Here is a 26,076-nt window from a genome sequence, read left to right on the forward strand (position 1 = left end):
TCACATTTCCCCTTCTATTGTCTGTACATCTTATTTGTAACAGGTCAATTTAAAAGACCCATCATTCATTGTTCATCAGTTTATTTGCCATGTGAGACCTCATGTTTCATACGCATCTGGGTGAAGTCAAATGAAACTTAGCTTCGCACCCCAAAATGCAATTAATTTATCTTTATTAATCTATTTTCACTCTGTCAAAACAAATCAACAATAAAGCATTATATACAAATCATAGCTAAGCTGACAGGCAGCGTAATCAGCACATGCACAACAATACCAGTTCATCTATATTACAAACAGGTTATTAGGAAGTTGAGCAGGGACAGAAAAGAAATGAGTATTGAAACAATGAAACATATACAACCCAGAATCAAAAGTGTGGATTTCAACACAAGCCTATGATACAGCATATTCATGACAATTCTTATCAAAACATTTTTATTTTTTTTTTTTACAAGAACAGATTTTTGGTCTTCAAAAGGGATTTTCATTAATGCCAAGGCCCCAAATTATATATACCTCAATGTGTTTTAGAATTGAACGAATAATAAATAGCTCACATTTTAATAGTACAATACAGACTATTTTCAATAGCCTCTAACTATGAGGAGAACGTTATCTGAGGTCGATCTAGACGACATATGAATAAAACATTTCTAAAATAATAGTGACGGCAAAATCTATTCCTTTGTAGCATCACAACTCGTTTCTAACATTTCACTTTAAAATAGTATTGGCCAGTGGAAAATTTGTTAAGTCTCAAAACAATTATAAAAAGACACAGCAGTACAAACAGTCCAACACAAATCTTAAGTTTTCATCCATGCAGACATACCCACTGTGTTCATTAAACAGACTGTACGATTTTGCATTCAGTGCAACATTTTTGGGTCACCATTCATAAAGTTGAGATGAGCTGAATTTAAAAAAGATTAGGGAAAATGGAAACAAAATATTCTTGCAGTATTAACCACAGTTTGTTAGGGTTCCTTTTGAAGCTTTGCCACCCCCCTTTTTCTCTAAACTGTTTATTTCGGTCCAACACTTTGCTTCAGGTTTGAGTGTTGCAGGTGTCCTTGCAGCCTCGCTTAGAAATCTTTTCAGTTCTTTTGGCTGTGGTGTGAAACTGTCCACCTGGGTGCTCACTTGAAATAGCAAATGGCAACTCTGAATCAGTCTGTGGGGACACCTCGGCCCTCTAGCTGCACTTGGGTGCTGTGGAGCATCTCATGACGTGGGTGGAAGAGCAGAGTGTGATGGCTGGTGCTCTCTAGAGGTAGTCCAGCTCCAGTGCATGGCTCAGAGCTTCCAGGTCGGCTCGACAGGACACCCTCCAGAACGGCATGTTCTTCTGATGAAACAAAAATTTTATTTAAATAAAAACACAAGTTTCAGGTAGGAATTTGCAGTGATCTGACAGATGCTGAAATATGGACTGTGGTGCGTGATAAAGAGCAGTTGGATAACATGTTGGCCTACACTGTAATCCAAGCAAGACGACCACATTCAGACAAACATGTTGAAAAAGTTTTTGTATGGTAACTGATTTGTTATGGCCGATCATTAGACATACAAAAACATCTGATTGCATTATACCTTCTTGGCCACAGTCTCCTCTTCAGCTCCATCTCCTATAACCACATAGACCGCTCTCCGACCAAATCTCTGAGACACTCGCTCAAAGCAGCTCTCTTTTCCTTTGAACAGAAAGAAAACCTGAGTTTAAAATATTAAAATTGGGCATTTAGAGAAGAAGTGATAGAGGGTGGAATGAGGCTGGCTGTGTAGTTAATCTGTTGCCTTTCTCACGCCTTACCTGTCTTGGTGGCGCTGTAAATGTTCTCTATGGGGAAAGCTGAGCCCAGACCGTACAGTAACACCTTGGAGAGTGCAGGGATGAGTTGGGTTGTGGTCACCAACACGTTTACACAGTTGGGCCTGAAACAGCACGGGACAAACACATTTATACCGTCTATATGATGTCCTGTAACGGAAACTCACATTTACTCAAGCACTCAAAAATCATACAGAGGCTTGTTGACTTTGTTGTATTGTGGATTTGAATTTCATGGTTATATTATTTTCACGATAAAGAAAAAAGAAGACTTGGTGGGGAAGACTTTGAAGGAATTTAAAAGTGTATACAATTTTTTTAGATTAAATTACAGAATATTTTTTTTTATTTAATTAAATTCACGCTTTACATTTTCCTAAAGTTATTAAAACAGTAACATAATTCAAACTGTAAAGTGAGTAAATTGTGAATTTAAATTTTTGTGAAACATACATAATGTATAGAAATTACTGACATTAAATAGCAGTATTACATCAGTGACATTAATATTGATAAAATGAATCAAATTAAATTATAAAATAAAATAAAATACATTTAGTTAAATTCTTTAAATATTAAAGCTATTAAATATTAAAAATTAAATGTAAATTTTTAAGTAATCCACTCAGAAACAAATAAAATAAAATTTTACTTTGAGTGAAATTTAATTAATTCAATGTACTGAGCTAAATTAATTACATTTAATTGACAATGGAAGATAAAGACATTCACCACCAAATTCTTACCAGTTATGCCTTGAATTTCCAATCCAACTGGTGGATTGTGCCAGTAATTTTCAATGGGTTTCTAATCTATCATGTTCACGGTAATGGAATAGATGGAATAGATGTGCGTTCACAGCAATCTTGACCTTTAACTACTAAAATCTGTCCATTCTGAACTGAGTGAATGTTTGTGCCAAATAAGCAACAGTGTCTATCAATTGTCATTTACGTTAAAGCTAGCAATAATAATAATGCTAAACTTCATTTCAAAAGAAACTAATCTGTATGCGGTAAATTGAGGTGATGCAGCACAGACTGACCTGGAGTTGATGAGAGCCAGGGCTTTGAGTGCTTGAGTCAGCCACAGGTCAGTCAGCACCTCCATCTCTCTCCTCAGTTGTAACCACTCCTCCCGCTTGGGGCTGCCCAGCAAACCTGCCCAACGCGAGGAACACAAACTTGATGCTTATCCAAGTCCTTACACTTCAAATGCATAATAGATAAAGTGTTAAATAAGACGTTATGAAGCCTTATTTTGACAGCAGGGCTGTCTGCAGTGTCTATATGGACAACTCTAACACAACACCATGCAGCCAAAACCTCAGACGCACACGCCTTCCAGCAGACATAAAGCAGCCAGATGTACTCTGCAGTGTCTGCGCTCCCCCACTGCACAAGGTTTTAGACTCAACAATCAGTTCTGACAAAGTTGATAAACTAACATGACTGGCTCCTTTTAGCCTTTTCATGATTCAGGTTATATTTGACAACGGTGGTTTGGTTGACGATCAAACTGCAGTTTATACAAAATGAAATGCCCATTTTCTGAAGAAAGTCGACATTAAATGTGGTTGGAAACTGTACTTTGTTCCATTTCAGCTCTAGCTTTTGAGGTCAGATGGTAAGCAAATATTTATTGGTAAATGTTAGTAATGTCATGATATTATTTAGTTTTTATGTTGCATATATAACCAAAGCCGGACCTCAGAGAGTGTAAATATCTTTAAATATCAGAAAACTATATTTATTGTTCCTCTGTTTCCTCTACACAACAGTGTTGCATGTAAATAAAAAAACAGCTTACCTCCAACATTATTTTTGTATGTGTTGTAAATCTCCTTCACTCTTCGGTATCGGAAAGCCAGTTTCCTCATCCAGTCTACTCCTCCGTGGACCCCTGACCCCAGGCACAGAGAGCCGGCCCCTGCTGGGCTCTGGAAGCCGTCCGACCCAAAGTTGTAAGTGCTGCGGGATCACAATACAGGAAGCAGACATAATGTAGATCATAATAACACAAGCTGTGTTTTTCCTGGGCATATTATGATTCAAATAGTTCGTACAACTGGCCACATTTTCTAGATCTAAGATTCAATCTATCCTGGCTCTAAATAAGAAGGCAGCAGTGTAAGATTTCTTCAAATTTAGGCATATGTGCCAATATGACCACAAAAAAATCCAGGGGCAAGAAGTGACTGTGGCCCTCAAAGAAGCTGTGTCAGTAAGAAATCATTAAGTATATATATATTGAGTTCAGTAAAATAAATACCTCATAATCTGGCTCTTTTTCAAATCATTCATTTAAGATGCACAAAGTGCCTCCAACTATTTTATGCCATAAAATGTCTGGACAGCAGCAGACAGGGGGAGTTAAAAAGAGATATTTTGATGGGAAGTGAAAGCATTGGATAATCCTGCGACATAGTATATGGCCGCGGATGTTGGGAAAATAAAAGACACGCACAGGCTTGCATGCATGAACACAGACACACACAGTCTTCATCTCATCTCCCCGCTTATTTCCTCCTGTGCGCTAAAACCCAGAGGGCAAGTCTGGTTCACCAGCCACAGTTGAGCTGTTTCTTAGGAGAGCCTCAAGTTCAACGGAAGCTTTACCTCAGGTCCTGCCCGTTGTCGTCTGATGCCACATCATCAATATGAACCTGGTCGCATTCCTGGGAAATTCAAAAAAGAGCGGATATATCAAGAGATGCATTTCAGATCAGCTCTGCACAGACAGGCCTCTCTGCTATTGCGGGGCCTCTGGTAATGATAGCAGCTGCAAAAAAAAAAAAGAAAAAAGAAAAAAAAGACAGAAAATACATGACAAAAAGGGAGGAAGTAAGGTGTCAGGACGTGTGATAGTGAGGGTGCAGAGATAAAGTCTGATGTTCTGCTTACTGTAAACTAACTTTATTCGGTTAAATCCCACAACCTAATGATACAAACACACAACGATCTGCGTATCTGTGCGAAAACAGCGCCACACCTGTCCTTCCTGTCCAGGACAGGGAGGCTCTCCAATCACCTTTCAGCCAACTTGAGCTGGAAAGAGACACTACCTCATCTTCCCTCCACCTCTTCATTGTTCAGATCCCGAGAGCTACAATTCACCTCCCATTCAGATGTGGAGATGCTACTAGTGACAAAGCAGCGCAAAAGCACACATCTACACAACGGCATGCGCAAAAATACTTGCACTCAAAGGAGTTCCACTCTGTGGCAACATAGATTTCATGCAACCGCATTATTAATTCTCAATCATTTAAAGAGACAATTGTGTACATCAATTACAATTGCTTCAGATGCTTGACAGCAGCAATAATGTTGAACGCTAGTGAGAGCTGCTACTAAAATAAGAGGTACAAGACAATTGTAGCTTGAGGCTCTGCAGCAGTTGTCAGCCAAGCATTGCCTACTGCTTTAGAGATTTTCTGGGCCTTGACAACAAAAGACGGGATAAAAACCGGGTTTGCAAATGGCTTTGTTGGCTCCTTTCCCTTCTCTCGACTATTCCTCCTCCCATCTGACTAATTTTTCTCTCAGATACTCAGACACACACCTATAATTACAGGACAAAGTGTGCTTGTTCCCTCTCCGCTCCGACCTCCCTCTAATCTTTTTTCTTTGTCAGAACAAGGCAGAGGAATGCAGGATGAAAAACATATGCACTGTTCAGTCACTAGCAGGTAGTAAAACGCTTTCATCCTTTCCAGAGGTCTCATCGACGCTCAAATTCGGTGGATTTTGAGGCAGCGGGTTACATCTCACTGTGAGGGCATTTCTGCCAGCAGTTAACAAACCTTCCTTTTAATATTCTTGCTGTAGCGTCACTTCAGCGAGGGAAATTGTTTGGAAAATGCTGTAGTAACAGTTAGTCAATACAGGATAGATGTTGTGTGAGGAGAGTCCTACAATGCCAGCCACTGTGCTTTATGCCAAGTATGAAAACAGCACCCAAATGTCAAACTCATTGCCAATTTACACCAGTGGGTCTGCCCTTACTACCTCTATTTTCCAAATTACTGGAAAAAAGTCTTATGATTATTAAAAAATATAGATGAAGTGTGCTGTGAGGAGAATGTGAATAAGCTGGGAGATTTTTGGGATGAAGGAGGGCACAGTTTCTCAGATACCAGTTTGGGAAAGAGGAGGTCACCAGAACAACATGAAATCCTGTAAATGTCCAGAACTTCTACAAATGATAACAGTTGTAAAACTAACCTCCAGGTCATTGAAGAAGAGCCTCGAGTCGGCCAGATTGAAGATCATCTCCTCCATCCACAAACCAAGAGACACTGCCTTTGAGGAGTCCTGATGCACAAAAAACACACAAACACACACCCGAGGATGAATAACACAAATCACACTGTTAGGGACACAGACTGGATGCCTTCTCCTCTTTTGTATTTATTGGACTTAAATGTGTCCTGGCGTGGATATACTGTTTATGTGTTTATGTCTTGAGGCATCTTTAGCGTATATTCACTGTGAAAACAAATTCCCCCACCAAGCCACATTTAAGTCTCTTATCTATTTATCGTCCAGCGTCAACTACACTTTTAAATGAAAGAGAACCGCTTTGACCCAGATAATAAACATGATATAAGGTCAGTACAGCTCTGTATCGCTTCAGCAGACAGCACCCCTGATAAAAATCTGATTAATGAAAAGAGTGATGGCCTAAAAGGTTTGGCATTCAGAGATCAAAATTTAAATTGGATTACGGAGCATCATTACTCTGGTCATTATTCTGGTCTTGTCAGTGCAGCTGCCTGCTCATCTTTATGAAATGCCTGAATTTCTGTGAACTCATCATTTGCACTGACACAGATGGGTTTCAGAGAGAGTGTGACTATTTAACTGTCAGTCACAGATAAACGGTGATTCTTGTCTGTTCTTATCTCTCCTACCTCCATTTCAGACTTTCTTTATTTGGTTTCGGCCCTTTTTAATCCAATGTGCCATCTTCTTTTCTCTTGATCCAATCCATTAAATTCTACATAAACTAACTTTGTCAAAATATTTATTTATTGAGAGACTGGGAAAAAAATTCAGTGTCGGAATACTTTTCATTAAACTCACGAACATTCATATATCTCAAGGCGCAATTATTTACAAAAAGACAGAACCACACCTTTCTTCTTTTTTTTTTTTTTTTTTTTTGATGACCAACAATAGCTTGATCAAAAAAGCAGAATGACGTTTGTATCCAGTGGAGCAGGGCCTACAGCCATTTTAAATACTGTGAGGCTCAAAGGCAGTACTTTGAGATAATTGCCAATGTCAGCATGCTCACATGCTGATGTTTAGAAATGTTTACGTAGCTAACCACTGTACAGAAGTTCACCTTGTAACCATGCCAACATTTGAACACTTGCACCACAGCTGCACATTATGGGACTGTAGTTCCGCTAGTAGGTATTTGATGAGAAACCAAAGTACTTGACAAACTCTTAAGCTTTTGCCTGTTGACTAAGAATAAATCCAGTTGGCATCCAACGTTGGTATAACAGCTGACGTTATAAAGGAATTTAGCAAAAGTCTATATTAAATGAATTTGGTGCTGTTTTTTGCCATGTAATTGTTTATCTTATTCATAACACAGTTAATTTAAAATGGTAAAAAAATAGTCAATATATTGACTATCAATATTTATCACAGCTCATCTTCTAGGCACCATGATAGTCTTATTAGTCCATTTGATGGGGTAAACTGACTGATGACTAAAAATACACACAGATCAACAATTAAAGTTGAAAGAACTGTGATTTTCCTGAAGGGCAGTTAATGGAAGGATTGTTTCCTGTACTTCTTTTGCGTGAGATTAGTCCATTGGCTTTAACTGCTTAAGGAAAAGTTTTAACATTTCTGGTGGATTTAATTTTAAATCCTCTGATCCTCTATATCAGGTATCTCTAATTTTTTTTATCTCTAATTCTCTAAAGTTTGTCGTTCACATTCAGTACATTTTTCTTTCTGTTAACATTCAACAGTACCTCGCCTCTCTTCTCTTTTCTTTTGTAAGTAAAAAAAATTCTAATAGCTAGGTTTTGTGTTGCACCAATTTACTTCAGTTTTGTCTCATAATAAGCAAATTATAAATTATGCCCTGCATTAACTCGTAATGTGCAACCAGTCAGCATGACAAACAGCAAGGGCGTGCTGTTGTTCAAGACTATAAAAAACAGGCGTGTGCATATATGCTAGGCCCATTGTGTTGATGGCACCTCTGACTTGTCTCTGGAAAACAGACAGCAGCAGCAGAGTGGTGTCAGCCAAAGGTGAACATTAGATTAGTGCATCTGAAATGACAAGCAGAACTGTCTCCGCACTCAGAGTTTAGAAGCAGGCTTGATGACACAAGTAAGGTAAATTATGACAATTACAAGAATACTCCCCCGTCCAAAAAAAAAAAAAAAAAAAAAAAAAAAAAAAGGTGTAAAGAGAAAAAAGGTAATTGAGGATGAAGGCCAGCAAAAGTTCAATAGGAGGAGTAGGATGACAAGGGAAGAAAAGAGAAAATGACAAGGGGAAGGATTAAGAGACACAGCCCAGAAAAAGTGGGGATTAATAAAGAGGAAGAAGAGGGCGGGGTAAAGACTAAAGAGAGGTTCATTCTGCTTTTCTAATAATTAAAGTAATTATCTGTAATCACCTTTTTCCGTGGATGGAGGCTGCTTCAATACAGAAGGACAAACAAAAGCCTCTGTCTTTGAGTCGAGAAAAAAACAAAAGCACCAAATTCGTAGAGTTCCCGCCTTAACTCCTACATAGGATATGTTTGATTTGTTTGCAAGACAGAACTATGAGCGAAGATTCCCACAACAGATGACAGAGCTGGGTGCTGCATGATAGATGAGATAATGGAGGACCTGTAACAGGGGAGGGAATCAGGTCCTCGTGGACCTCCATTCACCTCTGACTCACCAAGCTGGTGAAAATAACTGTCTTTCAACGCACTTATTACTCTTCCTGCAAGTTGGGCCCAGACTTGCCTTTACATGTAGGTCCAAACATTTGTTTATAATAAAAGTCTAATGGGGCTGACCTTAATGGGAAGAGCCTGGCTGTTAAAAGAAAAAGAAAAAGAAAAAAAAAAATCTCAAGATAATTAATGCCAGAAAAAATGTTATTATTGTTCTCAGTGTTGGATGAGTTCGCTGCCAATTAGGGAGGGAGAAAAAATGTTGCTAGGCCGTGAGCTGTCTTGACACTTTGTTCTGTTAATCTGTTTCTCTGCTGTCACTCATTCAGTCCTTCAGCTGCATGTCTGAGATTTGATGTCAGAGTCCATCCAACCGAACTTCCCGGGATCAAGCAGCGGGGTGTTTGGGTGGTGGGAGGAATCAGAAATTTTTGGCACATGAGTCACATTTCAACACATCCTCTCTTTCTCTCTATCTCCTTTTGCACCCCTTTGCTCTTCAACCCCCCCCCCCCCCCCCACCACCACCACAATCCACCCACAACACTCCTTCGTAGCTGAAAAGGAACAAAAAGAAACAATGGCATGCATGGCCTGCCGCGGGCCTGGACCGATCAGAAACTGTGCTTTCAAACTCCCATCAGCCTTGTGTCAACCCGCAGGGGGACCGTGAGAATTCAAAACACGGATCTCCAGCCAAAAATAAGAAACGCACCACTGTCCGCCCCCCTTGTCAGCTGCCGGTCTGTTATGTAAAGGTCCTGCTGGTTGTCAATCACTCTGCAGGATGCTGGGGTAACTAAACAACCCCGGTGCATTATGAAAAGAAACAAGAGGCCAGAAAGGCAAAACAGCCAGCGTGTGAAAATGCTCAGAGATGAGACCTGAAGGTCACGGACTCGTGCACAGGCAGCCAAACCTTTGACTGTTTGTCAAATAAGCACTCGATCCAACAAATAAAGGAGTCAGTTGAGTGTAGCAGGATTACTCCAAACTGTACCAAACTGTGCAACCCAACCTCCCTACCACACATTTAACTACTGTCAAAGTGCAATGACCTACAGTACACACTCCTTACAGTAAATGACAAAAGGAGGAGCTGTAGCGTCCTACCTTGCCAAATCTTGAGGAGAACGTTCCCGTGAGGAGCGAATGGAAAATGATGATGGTTTCATCCAGGTCCCAGATAAACACTCGCTGCAGTGAAATAACAGATATGTAATGTTAACCTCATGAAAGTTTATGTGTGTGTGTGTGTGTGTCTAAGCGAGGGGAGAGAGAGAGCGAGAAAGATAAATATTGTAGAGAAATCCTGATAATTTTCACCCCTGTGAGTATGTGTTTACCTCTATGTCAGAGTCCAAAGGTGGAGTCGGGTCACTGGCTCTTTTCCTCCCTCTCAACTTCCCATCCGACCCCCTCCGTGCTGCGACCCCTTCCTCTTTACCTGGTGTGGGGGGGCTGGGAGGTGTGTGGTACTCTCCTAAAACACAACCACATAAAAGAAAAGTAGCTGATTAGTGAAAATCTATTTATTAAATCAACAGCATTTAAGGCAGAAGTCATCCATCTACCCATCCTCTACCTCTAAAATCCCAGCTGCCAATGGACAACGTAGTCATCAGTTAACCTAATTCACTTTTTTTTTTTTTTTTTTTTCTGTGGGAGGAAGCTGGAGTGTGACAATGTGCTACTGTCACTAGCCATCCAAGAGACTATGTATTTTTAATTTCACGAGCCAGGTGTGTGTCTAAATGTGTGATTCTGTGGACAGCATGCAGTCTGAAGTTGGCAGGCATGTGTCACAGTCTCACCTGGACTCTTCTCCACACCTGCTGCACTCAGCTGGTGCCAATCATCCAATCAGTCGGTATATAAGCCTCTCCTGCTCGCTCGCTCACTGTTTGCCAGATTGTTCTTAGCCCTCATGCAGCACTCTTTCCTGGACTGGCCCTTTCTGACCTGGAAAGCTGACCAGCCTCTTCTGAGCCTGACCTCGCCTGTTGCTTGCTCCCTGCCAGCCTGCCCCCCCCCACCACCCCTCCAGATGGCCCTGCCTGTTCAGAGCTTTGCAACCAGCACTTGCACCAGGTCAGTGGCCTCCAGCTTTTGGGTCCAAACCCAGAGTATAAGCAGACACGTGGTCCGTCACTACTTACCTGTGTGTGACTCCGGGCTGTGATTGGGCAACATGACAGGGTGTTCTGGATGCTGATAAGCTAATGGAGCTGTAATGGCAGCAGGGCTGATGTTGCTGCTGGGTAGATATGGACTGTTGTAGTGATGGGAGTTATAATACGGAGAGTACTGACTCTGGCTGTAACTTGAATATGCTGAAAACTCCTGTTGATACAGAAACAATGATATTGTGGTGGCCGGTTGTTAACCACAAAATATGCACATTTTCACTCATTAGTAAGCAATAATGATATGATGAGATAAGACTAAGATGTTATTTGCCTGCTACTGTGTTGGTAGTGAGAAACGTTGGTGTGGAATTACTCACTTGTTGGGTCGGGTTGAATGGGGCTGAACTGCTGATTGTATGTGTGCCTTGAAAAATTCCAGATGAAATACCACCACCTGGGAAATAATGAAGACAACAAAGGTCAAACTAATAATCAATTACAGAGGGGAAACAAAACACCGAGACATTTACAGTGCAAACTGGTGGGAGATCTGAGTACGTGTGAATTAGCTTTGTCTCCGGCCTCAGTGCCAGCTCGGTGCTGCAGCAACAAGAGATTTGTTTGATATTAAAATACAGGTGTGAAAGTTTGCTGCTTCCATTGCTTCCCTGGGAGTCTTTTTAGTGTGATCAAGCCAAAGGAGGATTATTTTCCCCCAGGGCAAATTTTCCCCCAACAGTGACACTGTCTCATCCTGAATCTTCTTTCCATACTGTTCCTTTGTCTGATTAATTACTCCTTGTGTAATTTTATCAACTCCACCTATCTATGAACTTTTGACACCAATAGGGCAAAAGTGTTCAGTGTCTGTGGCTTCTGGTGTAAAACGTATAACTTCTCAATGGCTTTGTAAATTAATGTCATTTCCTAAAGGTCACTTTGAGGCTAGAGACAGATTTGCACCCTCTTTGTTAGTCACTGGTATTTAATATTTAAGAACTTTAGTCATCAGACAGACTTGTGCTAATTGCTTGCACCAGTGTGCTAATATTTGTCAATGCTCACATACAAATTTTTAAGAAAGTGATAATCATCTTTGTTTGATTGTGTTAGCAAGTTTAGCAAGTGGAAGTGGGAATGCCATTAGACATTTAAAATGGGGCTATAATGATGGCACTAAATGAAAACTCATCATTTTGGTGCCCTCAGTCGTCTACACCAAATTAAATTCAAATCAAAATGACTAATGGCAATTTATCAAGTCTCAGAAGTGCTTAGGATTTCTCTGGGAACCACAAGTGTGAGGCTGCTTCAAACTTTTAGGCTCCAACTATATGAACAAAAGCTTGTTGAGATGAGCTAAATGAATATTTTGACCTGCTCGACGTTCCAGAGAAAAAGTTGGGGATTGTTAAAAAATATATAAATAAAAAAAGTCATTCTGTGGGAATGTCTGTGCAGAATTTCACAGTTAATACTGAAATATTTAAGATATTTCTGTCTAATAGACAGACTGAGGATCTGGCATTGCTATCTGCAGAACAACAGTGTTAAGTTGGTGCTGAGGTTTTAACAGAGCAGTGTGTCTCCCTTCCGGGGACACGTGTAAAAACACATTGGTAAACGGCCTCAGCCCGGACCAGCTGAGGCAGATTGTGTGCACTGCAATTAAATAATCCGTATTCAAAGGAAAAAGAGCTCAAATATAATTCACAAGTAATTGCTTGGTTCCCAAGTGGTGTTTATTGAATGGGTGGTTTTCTCTGAGTGCAGCAGGAAGGAATGGTTAATATAAAGTGGTCACAGGCAACGGTTTGTAAATTTATTTAGTCCTCTTTCCTGAGCTTGACCTAACTGGTTTGTTTTGACTGCTGACTGTACGGCATCCACCTTCTCGATACTAAATATTTATTCTCCTTTTCTCTGATACAACATGAGCAGCACTGAAACATTTCTGAAGATTTGTTTCCTCCAGTCTACATCCCATAATTTCATCAGTGTGCTACTGCTCTCTGCTGCTCCCTGCTTCTTCCTGTCCACTCTACAGCGCATGACAAACAGGAGAATAATGTCTCAGTGGAAGAACCACAGAGAAACCTCCCAACAGCCTTCAAAGCGACTAAAGGAGGTCTCTCAAGTAAACACAAAAAGGCTCCCATAGTCTCCAATTGGTTTCAGTTGTATACACAGTATACAGCATGCTTTTCGATGGCTTTTTGTGGGGTGTGTGTCCCCTTCGGTTTTGTGTACTGTATAATGGATGACATGGAAACATTGAAATCCTACAAACATTTGGTTATTGTGGAAGCTTATTACCGTTTGAAGTTTGCATTTAATGATTTATGCATACAAATATTCAAACAAATTTATTTTGTTTGGGAACAGTGTCCTTCAAACTCAAAATGCACTCTGTTAAAAATATTTGTTAGCTCGGCACTCGTGCTCCAGCAGAGCACAGTCACTGAAAACGGTGCCGTTTGTTGGTTTCACCAACAGTGTGTTTACTTGAATATTTACATTCCCCTATGATATCTAACATCTGAATATTCGCTTGAAGGGTTTCAGACTTTTCATTTTAAGACATTTTGATATTCACCAACATTGTTCTGGGACTTTTCAGCATTTCTTTTCGATCAGTTCGTAAATTCTGAAAGTAATCAATAGTTGCAGTTTTGATCACAGCCAGTCAACATTAAGGCCTAAAAAAAAAACCAAAACATTCTTGTTTAACCACACTATTGTTTTTGTGGAGTTGCTGAAATAAAATCACTTTAAGCCTTGGTAGGGGGAAAAAAGCCTTTCTTAGACAGTCTAGTTAGAGCACACCACAAAGCTTTTCAGAATATGACTGCATGATGTAGCAACATGTGGGGAATACAAAGTGTCTAGACCTCATATATTTGTTCTGCAGAGTTTTGTCTCCTCCACAGAGTGTAAACAGGGTCATCCCCTGTCTGCAACATTAAACCCACTCACCCTTCTGTAAAATGCATCTTAACCTCTCCCCTCTCACACACAAGGTCAATTTCACGCTGCTTTCAAAGCCATAAAGTCGCACTGAGCGAGTCATGCTTTGGGCGCCGGACGACTGAGGAATGTGTACAGCATAGATACACATGTACGTGCGTGCGCGCATACATACACACAAAATCAAACGTGGGCAGAGCTACACACACTCCCAGGCATACCACATCTTCATTTGAGTGTTTGCTTCTTGGCAAAGACCCTGTGTCCATCTTTTTTCTCAATTATTCTTTTTTCTTTGGTCTTCCATTCCCTTTATTTCTCTTTGTTTCTGTTTTCTCACTTTTTTTTTTTTTGTTTCCCCTCTAAAGGACACAAGCGCTTGCATGCTGTGTTGTTGGTCTGAGTGGAGAAAGGGGGCCTGACCCCGAGAAAAGAGGAGGGGTGGGGAGACTTTTGACGCCAGGAGTCCAGACCGCAGCTAATGGAGAACAGGTGTGGAAGAGAGAGGGAGAGGAGAGGAAAAGAAGTGAGAGATGATGAGAGAAAGAAGAGGAGAGACGGAGAGAGCAGCAAAGGACAGGAGAGAAAAAAAAGGTTGACAGTGGATGGCAGAATGAGAAAGGATGCTTCTTCCAGTAACGCCTAAGTCAAAGAAAGTTAAACTAAGAATTTCGCACCAGTGTGGGGGAGTGTGTGTCCTCACATTCAGTACACACAGCGTTTCAGACTGACCGTGTGTGTGCGAGTAGCTGTACAGACTTTGACTGGGAGGAGTGCTGCTGAAGTTTGAGTAGCCCAGAAGCCCTCCCTGTCCTGGAGAGTGACTCAGGCCGTCCTCTGTTTTAATATCTAGAAAGAAATCAGAAGATCTGTGTCACACTGAGAATGAACCTCAGGAATGTGTAGTTAGAGCCATTTTTTTCTTCTATAACTTGATTTACTGTCCAAGCAGCATTCACTAAATCCTATGATGTCAGAGAATCGGTCAGCTGATAAAAGGTAAGTGATGAGGCTACTACTAAAAGCTCCTACAACAACCTTTATCACCAGCTTTGAACTAAACCTATATCTGTAGCACTATGTGCTTGTTTCTTATATTACAAATGTGTTATGTTGTGTTATGTTTATGTTGCTCATGAAGGAAAGTGAGAAAACAAGTAAAAAAAAAAAAAAACCACAAACTTGCAAAAGCTGAAGTAAATGTGAAAGCTACGTGCTTTGTCATGACGTTGAGTGAAATAGCTGTTGGTACTCACTGTAAGAGGGCATGCTGTAGCCCTGTGTGTGGTGAGTGTAAGGTGTGTATGGTCCTGCAGGCTGGAGGGCAGGGCTGTACTGAGTCTGTCCATACGCAGCCATGACACTCGCCCCCTGTCAGTTGATCCTGAGGATGGAAAAAAAAGAGGATGTTTAATGATAAATCTGTAATGAAAAAACATCAAATTTTTGGCCGCCGTTAAAAGGAACAAACACCTCCTCTTATGTTATCTGCAGAGCAAAGGGAACTCTCAGGGTTTTGATTTTTGCTACTTCCAGGATGAAACAATAACGGCTCAGGTAAAGAAGAAAACCCCTCACAGTTCTCATTCATTCAAACACACCTGAGGGAAATATTATGTAACATCATGCTTTGTAAAGCTAAATCACAACCACTCAGAAGGATGCAAGATTTTAATCAGCAGTAATGAAATTTCCAGTTTTAAGTTCAACGGCAAAGATACTCAAAACTCACCTGCAGTAGAAATTATGAGCTTTAAATATATAATATGAGGCCCTGTGAATGAAGCAAGAAAGCTATTAAAAGTTGAAACCAAATAGGAAAGTGTATGTGTGTCATCAACTCACATTCACAATGAGACATAGTTGACAATTGAAAAAATTATTAAAAAAATGTAATCACAGTTTGAATTCTAATAAAATAATAATAAAAGTAACTCTCCTCCTCCCTCCCCACTCTCTTCTTTGCGGTATTGTTCTCTCACCTGGCTCTGTAAAGAGAGCTCTGTCCTCTTTATCCTGTCACACTGCTGTTAGTCAGGTTCCTCTGAGGCCGTCAACTCTTCTGTGGAAACAATAGCAAGTACACACCTTGGTGACACAGGTATGTGGGTGGCAGACACATGGCATCGTGCCTCGGGCCCCGTTGCAACAGGACGATGAGGAGAGCCATTTCCTCCACACACAGTTCAAACAATGACTAGATTTAAGGATAAACTGAACAAAGAAGAGTATGGTCATCAGACTTTGAAAGCCAAACTGTGACTTACAGGCACCTGACAGGTATAATAGTGAAGGAAAATGCACAAGAAGCAGTTTCACTCCACCGCTGCTGACTCGTGTGTTCAATGTCTAGTTTGTTTAAGGCAATAAAAACCTGCACAACTGGGCTTCAGTCCAAATGCAAAACAGTGACAGTTTGTGGTTGATCCATCCTTATCTGCTGCGTGAGATCTTTTGGGATGAACTGTAAGACTGACTGCAAGTCAGGTCTTATCATGCAGCCTCAGCGCCAACCTCGTTGACACTCACCTGCAGCCTGGTGCTTTTTCTTGGGTTGCCATAGTAACATGTGACTGACAGACATCACAGCGACTGCAGTTTGTGCTATTTCACACAACAAGCTGAGCAATTTTTGGGAATTTCAAATTTTACTCTCTCTTTCTGTCTCTCTGCCTCTCGCTCTCTCTCTCTGCCTCTGGGCAGCGCTATAGCTAACTGCCTGACCTTTGACCTCACTGACAGCACATTGACAGTGACAGATGACAGTCATGAATTATCGGAGCAGCAGCGTTTTTAAAGAGATGAAGGGGGTTGGGGGGGGGAGTAAAAGCGGTCTGAAGAAAAGCCACTTAAATGATAAACTGTGACAGTCTGAGCATTCAGCAGCAGACGCTTCAGTAGGAGCTTTCAGTATCTTTTTTCTTTGTTGTGATGTCATTGACTGGCTTTTACAACAGCTAAGATGGCTTGCAGTGATTTGTTGGATTTTTTTTTTTTTTTGGAGACTTTATAGCTAAAAATCCACCTGATCTGGTTTATCAGCTGTAAAATAACGTACACTATGTATTTTCAGCTTCATTCTGCTTAAATATAAAATAGTTTTTTTTAGCTTCAGTTCTTCAAAACTTTCAGCTTAAACCTTATTCATCTTTTGCTTTCCAGTGAGATATGGCCCTTAAACGTGGTTGAGCACCATGATGAGCTTTATCACATGCAGACTGTGATACTCGAGAGAGGAACAGTGATTCCACAGCACAGAGGAAAAACAAGGAAAGTGCTGCAGTGCTTTGCATTTCCTTGTGCTTCCCAGGGATCAAAAATGAAAGCAACGCCTGTTCAGAGTCCTCTTGACTTCAGCTGCATCCCTGTAATGCAAGCACGTACACACAATCACTAAATCCGTGTGCGATAGCGAAGGCACTTCCTGGTTCAGGGAGAGGCCTGGGAGGAGGGCGCCCAAGGCCATGGGAACTGCAGGACAGCGGAGGGAAGATGAGCGGAGCTCAGCGGAGATGCAGAGGGCTGAGGCCTGAAACCAAAGCTAAAACAAACCCAGCAGGGCCACAGGAGGCCACAGGAGGCCACAGGGCCACAAGGCCAGTCCCACCAGCTTCACCTGGGTCCCAGGGTTCTGCTAGACCACTGGTTCTTTCACGGATATCAAATTCTAGCCTTTGTGCTGATGGATTACATCACAGGATGGCGTATTGTGCCTTAAGTTGAAAAGTCATTTGATACAGTTAAAGGGAGAGACTGAGTTTATGAATGTTTACCTGTTGTTCAACTAAACTGTGGACAGACATGAAACCACTCAGTATTTGCCAACTAGCTGCACTAATCAGGACGGTTCAATAGAAGGAAAGCTCAAATGAAACTACATCACACAACGCTTTTTAATCACATATGAAGGGTGTGTAATTTATTGAGCGAAGCAACAGCTGCTGTAGAGAGGGGAGAGCCACAATATTTGTCCGAATGAGGAGAACACTCTCGACTTTCCAATAATCCTCTGCCAAAGCCATTCACAGAGGCACACATGTTTTCAGATTATTGATGTAGCTGTGTGAAGAGGGGAAAAAAAAAAAAAAAAAAGCAGAGGTTGAAGTTACATTTTCATTTCTGCTCACGAAACTTCTATTCTTTGTGCGTGGTTGACTGACCAAATTGGAAAACAGCATCCCCACTCTGAGGAGGAACGAGCAACTGAAAGGTCAAATGCTAAGAAAACAAGTTAACGGTAAGATCACCTTAATTTCCAGTGAAGGCTCAATGTGGTTTATCTATATTTATATATGTACGACTGCTCACATATTTACAGTCAGTATGTGTCCGTTGTCAATGTCTGCTGGAGTCTTAATATGACATGCCAGAATCCGGTTTCACCTTCAATGGAAACATTTTGGTTCTAAGTCAATAGTGTGACAAGTGACTTGCTGCTCTCTAATTGCACCATATGGGACTCCACCTGGACCCCTCCATTTGGGACAGTCTGCCTGAGTGCCTGGGGGGAAGTCGGGCCTTGATTCATTACTGCTCACAAACCCTTTCTCTCTAAGTTGCTGATAAAAGAGCACAGAACAAGGGCCCAGTATGAAGGTTTTTGTGACACTATCAGGCTTTTCGTGGTGGAAATCGATGCCATCTGCCAGCTTGTGCCCTTTTAAACCCCCTTTGACACACAGGTGACAGTTGAGCGCAGCAGACTGCAGGAAAAAGCAAAAGCACATAGTGACTTTTTATTTATTAATATTTAGTTTTTACATTGCAGATTTTGTTTCCATATTCAGAAGCAAAAACAAAGATAACCCTTTAACGGTAGCTGACTTTGCAAACAGGTGAGAACACACTCAGGTAGTTAGAGTATTTAAATGAGCTGATAGCAGCAAGCACTAACCTGTTAAGCTTGACAAATGTTAACCAAACCGTGATCAGATGACACACAAGCTTCTTGAATTTCTGCGCCAAACAAATGTGTGTACACATAATTGGCTGATAAATAAAACTCAAGCAAAAGTCTAAGTCTGTTTGATTCTTATGCCAGTTTTTACATTCTGTAATTATTTCATATAATAATGGTAGAAAATGGTGAAAATGGAATTTCATCTTCACTTCAGATCATTGTCAGTGACATCTTAAACTTTCTTAAGATTAAAGCTTTTCAGTTCTTCATCCCATCAGACATGGTCAAACGTGGACCCAAGTAAAATTTGTCTCTGGTAAAAAAGAGTAGTAGGAGAAATAGTGGAATTGTGTTGCTCCTGTTTTAGGTGGAGTTGGGAATGAGTTTGTTGAATGTGCCTTTAATAAAAGAAAGGATGTCAAAGGGGACTGTGTGCATGTACAGCAGTGGAACAGAGAGAAATGTGGAGAATCAAACTCCTCTACGGTAAAGTGAGATTTGTTTATTAGATGTGAAGAGACTTGGTATAAAGCTCGTAAGTAGTCTGCTGACAGATGTTCAGGACTGATAACCCAGCTCGACCTCTGCAGCCAGAGAATTCATTAAGAGGATGTACTCTGTGTGGGTGTGTGTGTGTGTGTGTGTGTGTGTGTGTGTCCATACTTAAACTATGGATTACTGCCTTGAATGGGATGAGAATATTTTAAAATGACTCCATAATCTACAAACTACAGCTAAATTCTAGTTCAGGTCCCGGTTGTGCTGATCTATGTCAATTTGAAAACCCTAAAAGTGAGTTTGATTGACCCAATCAAAGAACGTTTCTCTTTACTCACAAACAAAAACGAGAAATAAATGGATTCATTTGGACGTTGGGAAAAACTGATAACATCTACAGTCACCTGCCATGTTATTGTTGACAGCACAACACCAGCCTGACACATGCTGAGGCAGGAAAAAGCAAAAACACTGGAGTAAGACATTTCCAGGTTTCAGGCACCTGCTCATTATCAGGGTGACCCACGATGACGGTTTCACACAGCCAGCCTGCCCCACTGATGTTTATATGATTCTGCCTAAACAACCCCTTTCAGCATTAAATGAATCCCCTTTGATTTGCATATTCAACTCTCATTGGGACTGTCTGCAACCTTGTCCTCAAATGACCCAAACATGTAAGCATGCACAGATAACGCTACTTGGCCAATACTGCAGCACTTTGGAGAACTGAAGTCGATGACATTTACAGAGCTCCACTAAAAAAAAAAAAAGTCATTCTAGGAGAAGCTCCAATCAATCTGGCAGCAGTGAACCTGTTGCCAACTCTGTCTGCACTCTGTAACTTTACCTCTCAGACTTGGTGGCCTTTTCTTTCCACTTGACTAACTGCTGCAACAAGACTGCTTTAGAGCCAGAGGCGACCCCCCCCCTCGACCACCACCCCTCCAACTCTGTCCCTCAGTAATTAAATCCTCGTCATTCAGCAATACTGGTGTCCCCTCTCTCGGTTTCTCCAGCACATTCGATTTGCTTCTTTTTAAATGATCTCTCAAAACATTTCGTGTTCTCCCTCCTCTTTCTTTCCTTCCTCCCTGCTCTCCTTCGCTGCCCCGTGCCGTTGAATTTTTCTACATCCCTTATGATTTTCCTAAGTAATAATGCCAAATCTGAAAAGACCACCTACCCCCAAAAGCCCAGACTCTCTTTCCCCCAGAACTAGTGCCCTGAAACGGGGGTCAGAATGAGGGACAGCTGGCAGACCTCCCAGCAGCCTGGAGGAGCGGGTGTGGGGCTGGAGGACTGGGCTGACCCCAGTCAGATGGTGGTCTGGCTCCCAGGTAAAAAACATCTGGTCTGGTGATGAGAGGGTGGTCACACACACCAACACACACACACAAACACTCGCGTGTGCGCTTTATTCAAAACTGACACACGCCTGACTGCATGAGTGCGCCTGTCGTCTCTAATGAACACACGCTCTCAGACTTGCTACTTTATTAGTCATTAGGACAAAAAGCTTTGCCCTCGATCAGTCTCCTCAGCAGATGATGGCGAGTGGCCGCCCTCGATGCTGACAGCTGGCCAGACAGAGCTTTACTGGTAGCTGCAGTTCACAGACATTACAGACGGAACGAGGTCCAATTACTCCTTTACTGGTAGATTTACTGGGTGTGTGTGTGTGTGTGTGTGTGCGTGAGAGAGAGGAAGAGGCAAAGTGAGAGGAAGGAGAAACCAAGAGAGTGATTTATACTTTAGAGAGATAAGAAAATAGGATAAAGGAGATGGGATATCGCTATCAAATATTAGCTGGCAGGACAAAAATGGGAAAAAAAAAAAACTGCACACGGAAAAGAAGAAAGTTTCTGACTGGCTTGAAAGCCGGAGAGACTTATTAAATTCTCATTTCAGTGGAAAGTAACCAAACCATTATCAAGCACAAAATACATGAAATGTAGTCACTGTGGGCTATGCTGCGAGGTGTGTGGCTTCACCATTTTCCAGATTTGATAAGGAAAGTGGAGATCGCCGAAGAGACAGCTGCTGTCGGCTGACAGCCTGGGGTTCAGTGCACACACAGACCTGCACACAGATCACACAAGGCCTCGGCGGGTGCTCTCCAGGGCTTAAGGGAATTAAAAAGGAGGAGGGGAAGGGCGAGAGAGGGGAAGACGTTTAGGGGGTAGAATGATAACTTTTAAGACCCCAAGAAGGGAAAGATTAACTATTGGTGTCAGCGGCATCACTTTCGAATTCTGAACTCAAGTTTCAACAAACATATTGACAGGAAGGCGCTGACTGACCCAACGTCTCACAAGCCAACAGACACACAATTTCTGATATCAGTCCATTATTCAATTGGTCAAGCCTCTTTCACACATGTCCACATCTCTGTAGAAAAGTCAGAGGATTAGGGTTTTAGGAAGGCTGGTGAAAATGTTCTTAATGTTATCTATGAATCAGCGACTTCAATCTGTCAAAGTGACAGAAAAACTGTCTTTATTATATTCTGTCACATTTACCAATAAGTGGAGGGGGTTTGGGACAGAAGTCTGTGCATATCCAGACACGCTTATGAATGCCGCCTCAGAAGAAGTTCAGCTGAAACCTTAAACTTACCTAAGACACCGAGGAGTTTTTCAGCCTTTAGTTTAACTCAGATTTAACTCGGAAGCTTGCTGTATTTCTTTGTTCTACAGCGGGGCTTTATCATGACCTCTAAATTTATAATTCTGATCCCTTCTTAAGGAGGTTTCACATAGTTACATATAAACAAAAAAAGAATTAAAACTAACAGTGTGTTGTGACACAAAATTCCCACCAATGAGCAAATAAATACATCAAAATAAAATAGGAGACGTAAATGACTGACGACAAAGACACTGATAAACAAAAAAACACACTTTGGTAAATATACAGTATTTTCTTTAGATTTAAAAGTAGCCATGATTTAATGGCCAACTTCTTTAATGGTCTCTCAACAGTTTACTTAGAAATACTATAACTTCATTCAATTAATTTGTGTTTTTGTAAAAACTACAGATGCATGATGTGCAAAATAAAGGGTTAAAGTTAGGGTTAGGTTAAATAAAGCATATTTCAGTTTTGATGTCAGACGCTGTAATTGTACTTGTGTACTTCAAAATGGCTGTTTTTGAGTTTCATCTCCTGGGAAAAAAACAAAAAAGTATGACATGATTTTTGTTGGGTCTTGTACCAAACAAACACGACAACTGTCTGTGTGTGTAAAACATGGGAACGGCTCTTTAGTACAACTGTGGATATATTTGGATATTACTCTTGGCCATGATTGCGTTTTAGATTGTTTTTGTGATTAATTGTTTAGCAGCACACAAAACAAGGACAAAGTGACGTGCAATGCTTCTCATCACCTCCACCTCTGGTCTAACACAGTGTTAATTATATCTTTGGTGAAACTGTCATTGCACTACACCAAATACAGAAGCCAGTCACATTCAGTAAAATGTGATGTTTTTATTCTCGAGCTGAGCAGCATCGAACAATAAAAGCTCTTTATCACTCAGGCGATATCTTCTTTGTTTCACACTGACAGCGAGGACTTAACATAATTTCAGTCTACGTAGGTCAACATGAAAGCTCTGCTGTAACCCCAAGTTCACGTCAGCAAGCCTGTTTGACTCCCAGGGAGAGAGAGAGAGAGAGAGTGCACAGAAAGAAAGAGAATGGAAAGAAATGCACAGAAGCTTAAGGACATGGAGAACTTTGCGGATCTGAAAAAATATAATGAAATTGGTGCAGATAAGGTCAGGAAGAGCAAAGCTTCCTATGAAAATATTTATCATTCCACAAACGTTTGGCTACAGAGGGGTTTGGAATTAATTTGTGTTTTCTTAAGAGGGGGTGCCTTGCGCTACAGGATGGGGAATTCTCCCCAGCCCAGGACTTTTTGGGCTGCTGTTTATTCACAATTTATTAGAGCTGGTAATAAGAACCATGAAGGCTGAGCAGAGAGAGAGAGAGAGAGAGAGAGTGCGATGAGAGGGAGTCCAGAAATGGGGCCTAATGTTATTAAGAGACGAACCACAGTGTTAAATCAAACACACCCAAGCACACACCTTCGGTATGTGTTCTGGGCACACCTCCCATCCCCCCTCCATCACACTACGGGGTGTTATTTGTGAAGGTTAAGATACAGCAATATAAAGAGATGTAGAATTAATGTGTATTTATATATTTTCAGCCCGTTAGCTGGCAGGTAATTGACGCTAACGAGGGGAGACGTGTGTCCAGTTGATTTGAGAAAGTCCTGAAATGATGGTGACATGTCTGCAAGCTGGTATATTAGAAACACATTTACAATCTACCAACGACTTCCAATAACTTGCAAACTGAAAACCGTCTCACTAAACTTTGCCCGACCTGCGACAACGATGACATTACACAACAAATCTCAAAATGGCACAAGCCAAACCAAAAAGGTTTGAATTTAAGTTGAGGTAAATATGAAGGTATCCGATCGTTAGGCATTATTATTTTTACTTTAAAAATATATGACATATATAAATATATGATAATAATAAATGACCCCATTTGAAGAGTTAAGAGAAGCGTTTACCTCATTTTGCTACTATTTATTCATGGCAAAAAAAAAAAAAAAAATTAAAAGCAAAAAAATGAAGATGTGGGCCCCCTCTCTGTTCCTCTGACTGTGCTCAGGGTGACTTAAATGGTTGGCAAAACACAGTGGGTGAGTTTAAAGTCTGGAGCCATGAAGGGGTCCTTGAAAAATATGAATACCGGCCTTTCAAAAATGCTTAGCGAGGCTCCCCTAATTTAGTTAATGAGGGTCCCTCTGAATGGCTGCGGAGCTGAGGGGGTGTCAGTGATTTGGGTGCAATCTTCTGTACTTAAGGCCAAGCCAAGAGTGTTGCACGGATTCAACCAGCACCAAGAAAAACAAAGGAGCTCAATCAAAAAAGAAGGTGCCTCACACACACCCACGTCTTTTAAAGAGCTCACTGACACACAAAAAACTGGTTTGCTGATGGAGTTTTTCTTTTTGTTTTTGTTTCTTTTTGCTGTTATCAATTACTCTACAATGAGTCGAAATAACTGAAAGTTGAGCTGAACTACATATAAACTTGTCTCTGAGTATTCTACAATACAGTTTACATGAAGCCACATAAATCCCAAATGTGTTCAACAAACGTTGCTGTGCGGGCCTTTGCCTCTTCACTGATTAATAATAACTTCATGATTTTTTTCCATATCATCAACATTAAATGATGACTAATATTTCAAAAGGTATTATTTTTTCATCATATTACATAAAAACTAACACGTTTTAAATTAATTGTTAAAACAGTGTGAAAATGAACTGTAAGTTTGTATTAACATTTAATAGTCAATTTATCTTTTTCGTTTCCTATAAAGTGATCATAATTATAAATTCATTATAATCCCATTTAGGTTCAGTTAGGCCGGGGGGGGGTTAAACTGTATCAGTCTCATGTAAATCAACCTACAGACTACATATATATGCAAAATAAGGAGGATGTAGTCCAGCGAATGATGAAAAACAGACACAGAGAGGAAAAGGTGGAGGATAAGTGACCACCACACTCACCATTATCCGGATTGAGGAATATTCAGGGGCAAAAAATCCGATTTGCAGTCAGAAGAGTTGTCCGTCCATGCCCTGGGGAGGGAGGACGCTCCGGCCGCTGACAGCTGCCAGTTTTCCGCAGACTGCGTGTGTTTGAGCTGTTTGAGCTGTTTGTGGTCTCTCTGCTCTCCGCAGCTTCGCAGGACTGTTTGCTCTGCAGCGGGGAGGTGATGTTAACTAAACGGCCCAGTTTTTTTTTTTTTTTGTGTGTGTGTGTGTCTTTGGTTCCTCCTTCTCTTCCTCCAGAGGAGTGTGCGCCCTGCTCGCGTTGTGTGTGTGTGTGTGTGTGTGTGTGTGTGTCTGCCCCCCCCCCCCCCCCCCTCCTGAAGTGCTTCACCTCACAGCTTCTCTATCTGCGCGTTAAATCTTTGTTTGTTCCAGAGCTCTTCTCTCGGTCTGTTTACACAACGAGCATTGAACTATTCAGTCCGAGTGTCTGAAGCTGCTCTCCACATATCAGGATTTGTTAGTTTGTGGTAAATAAGTGCGGGTTGTTGACAGTTTTGTGATGTTTGTTATCTTTCACCGTGTGTGTGTGTGTGTGTGTGTGTGTGTTATCAATCGGAGCATCTACGTAAACAAAGGATCTATAAAACATACTCCAGGAACTCATTTGCTAAATGGCCAAATTACATTAATGAGTTATTATGACCAGAAGAATTTAATGTTTAATGTGGCTGCTGCACATGAACTAGCAACTGAATTGAATGTTTTTTTTTTCTGTATCTGCTGCTGTTTATCTATCTATCTGTAAGAGACGCGTTTTAATCTGCAAACTGCTTACAGCTCGAATATAAAAGTGAAATTAAACTTGCCAATGGAAAGAAGTATTAATGAACACAGTGTAGATCATATCAAATATCTCTTTAATTGTTAAAATGCTTCTGACTGTCCCAAAATAGGGGTATTATTTAATATGATGCTAAAACTGCAGCAATAATTTATCCCCCTCCTCATCAGTGACTCAGCCGTGTTGAACCCAATAAGAGCTTTAAATATCTCAACTACTTCCTGTCACGTCACTGCATTTCATTTTATTTCATTCTATTTTGTTACTTGTGCGACTTACTTGTAGTTTGACGCTATTTAAGTGCATTGGGAGTTATTGCTCTTTCCTTGCTTGTAGTTGACCAACCAATAAAGCCTTGTCCCTCCTTCCATCACCCAGACA

At 41.0% G+C, this 26,076-nt stretch overlaps 1 protein-coding gene across 1 annotated transcript; it reads right to left on the minus strand.

The window, feature by feature from the left end:
* Positions 1–411: 411 nt before the first annotated feature.
* Positions 412–25,061, minus strand: eya2 (EYA transcriptional coactivator and phosphatase 2). The gene is made up of 16 exons (XM_029501518.1): positions 24,867–25,061; positions 15,843–15,922; positions 15,593–15,634; positions 15,117–15,244; positions 14,593–14,709; positions 11,271–11,347; positions 10,924–11,107; positions 10,111–10,247; positions 9,878–9,961; positions 6,061–6,150; positions 4,453–4,511; positions 3,644–3,804; positions 2,880–2,994; positions 1,817–1,938; positions 1,597–1,697; positions 412–1,351 (listed from the first exon to the last, which is right to left on the minus strand). Exons 4-16 carry the CDS (start codon positions 15,217–15,219, stop codon positions 1,271–1,273), a joined length of 1,431 nt encoding a protein of 476 aa, XP_029357378.1. The 5' UTR covers positions 15,220–15,244; positions 15,593–15,634; positions 15,843–15,922; positions 24,867–25,061; the 3' UTR covers positions 412–1,270.
* Positions 25,062–26,076: the final 1,015 nt, after the last annotated feature.

The sequence above is a fragment of the Echeneis naucrates genome, chromosome 5 (genome assembly GCF_900963305.1).
Source record: "Echeneis naucrates chromosome 5, fEcheNa1.1, whole genome shotgun sequence".
Classification (NCBI taxonomy): domain Eukaryota; kingdom Metazoa; phylum Chordata; class Actinopteri; order Carangiformes; family Echeneidae; genus Echeneis; species Echeneis naucrates.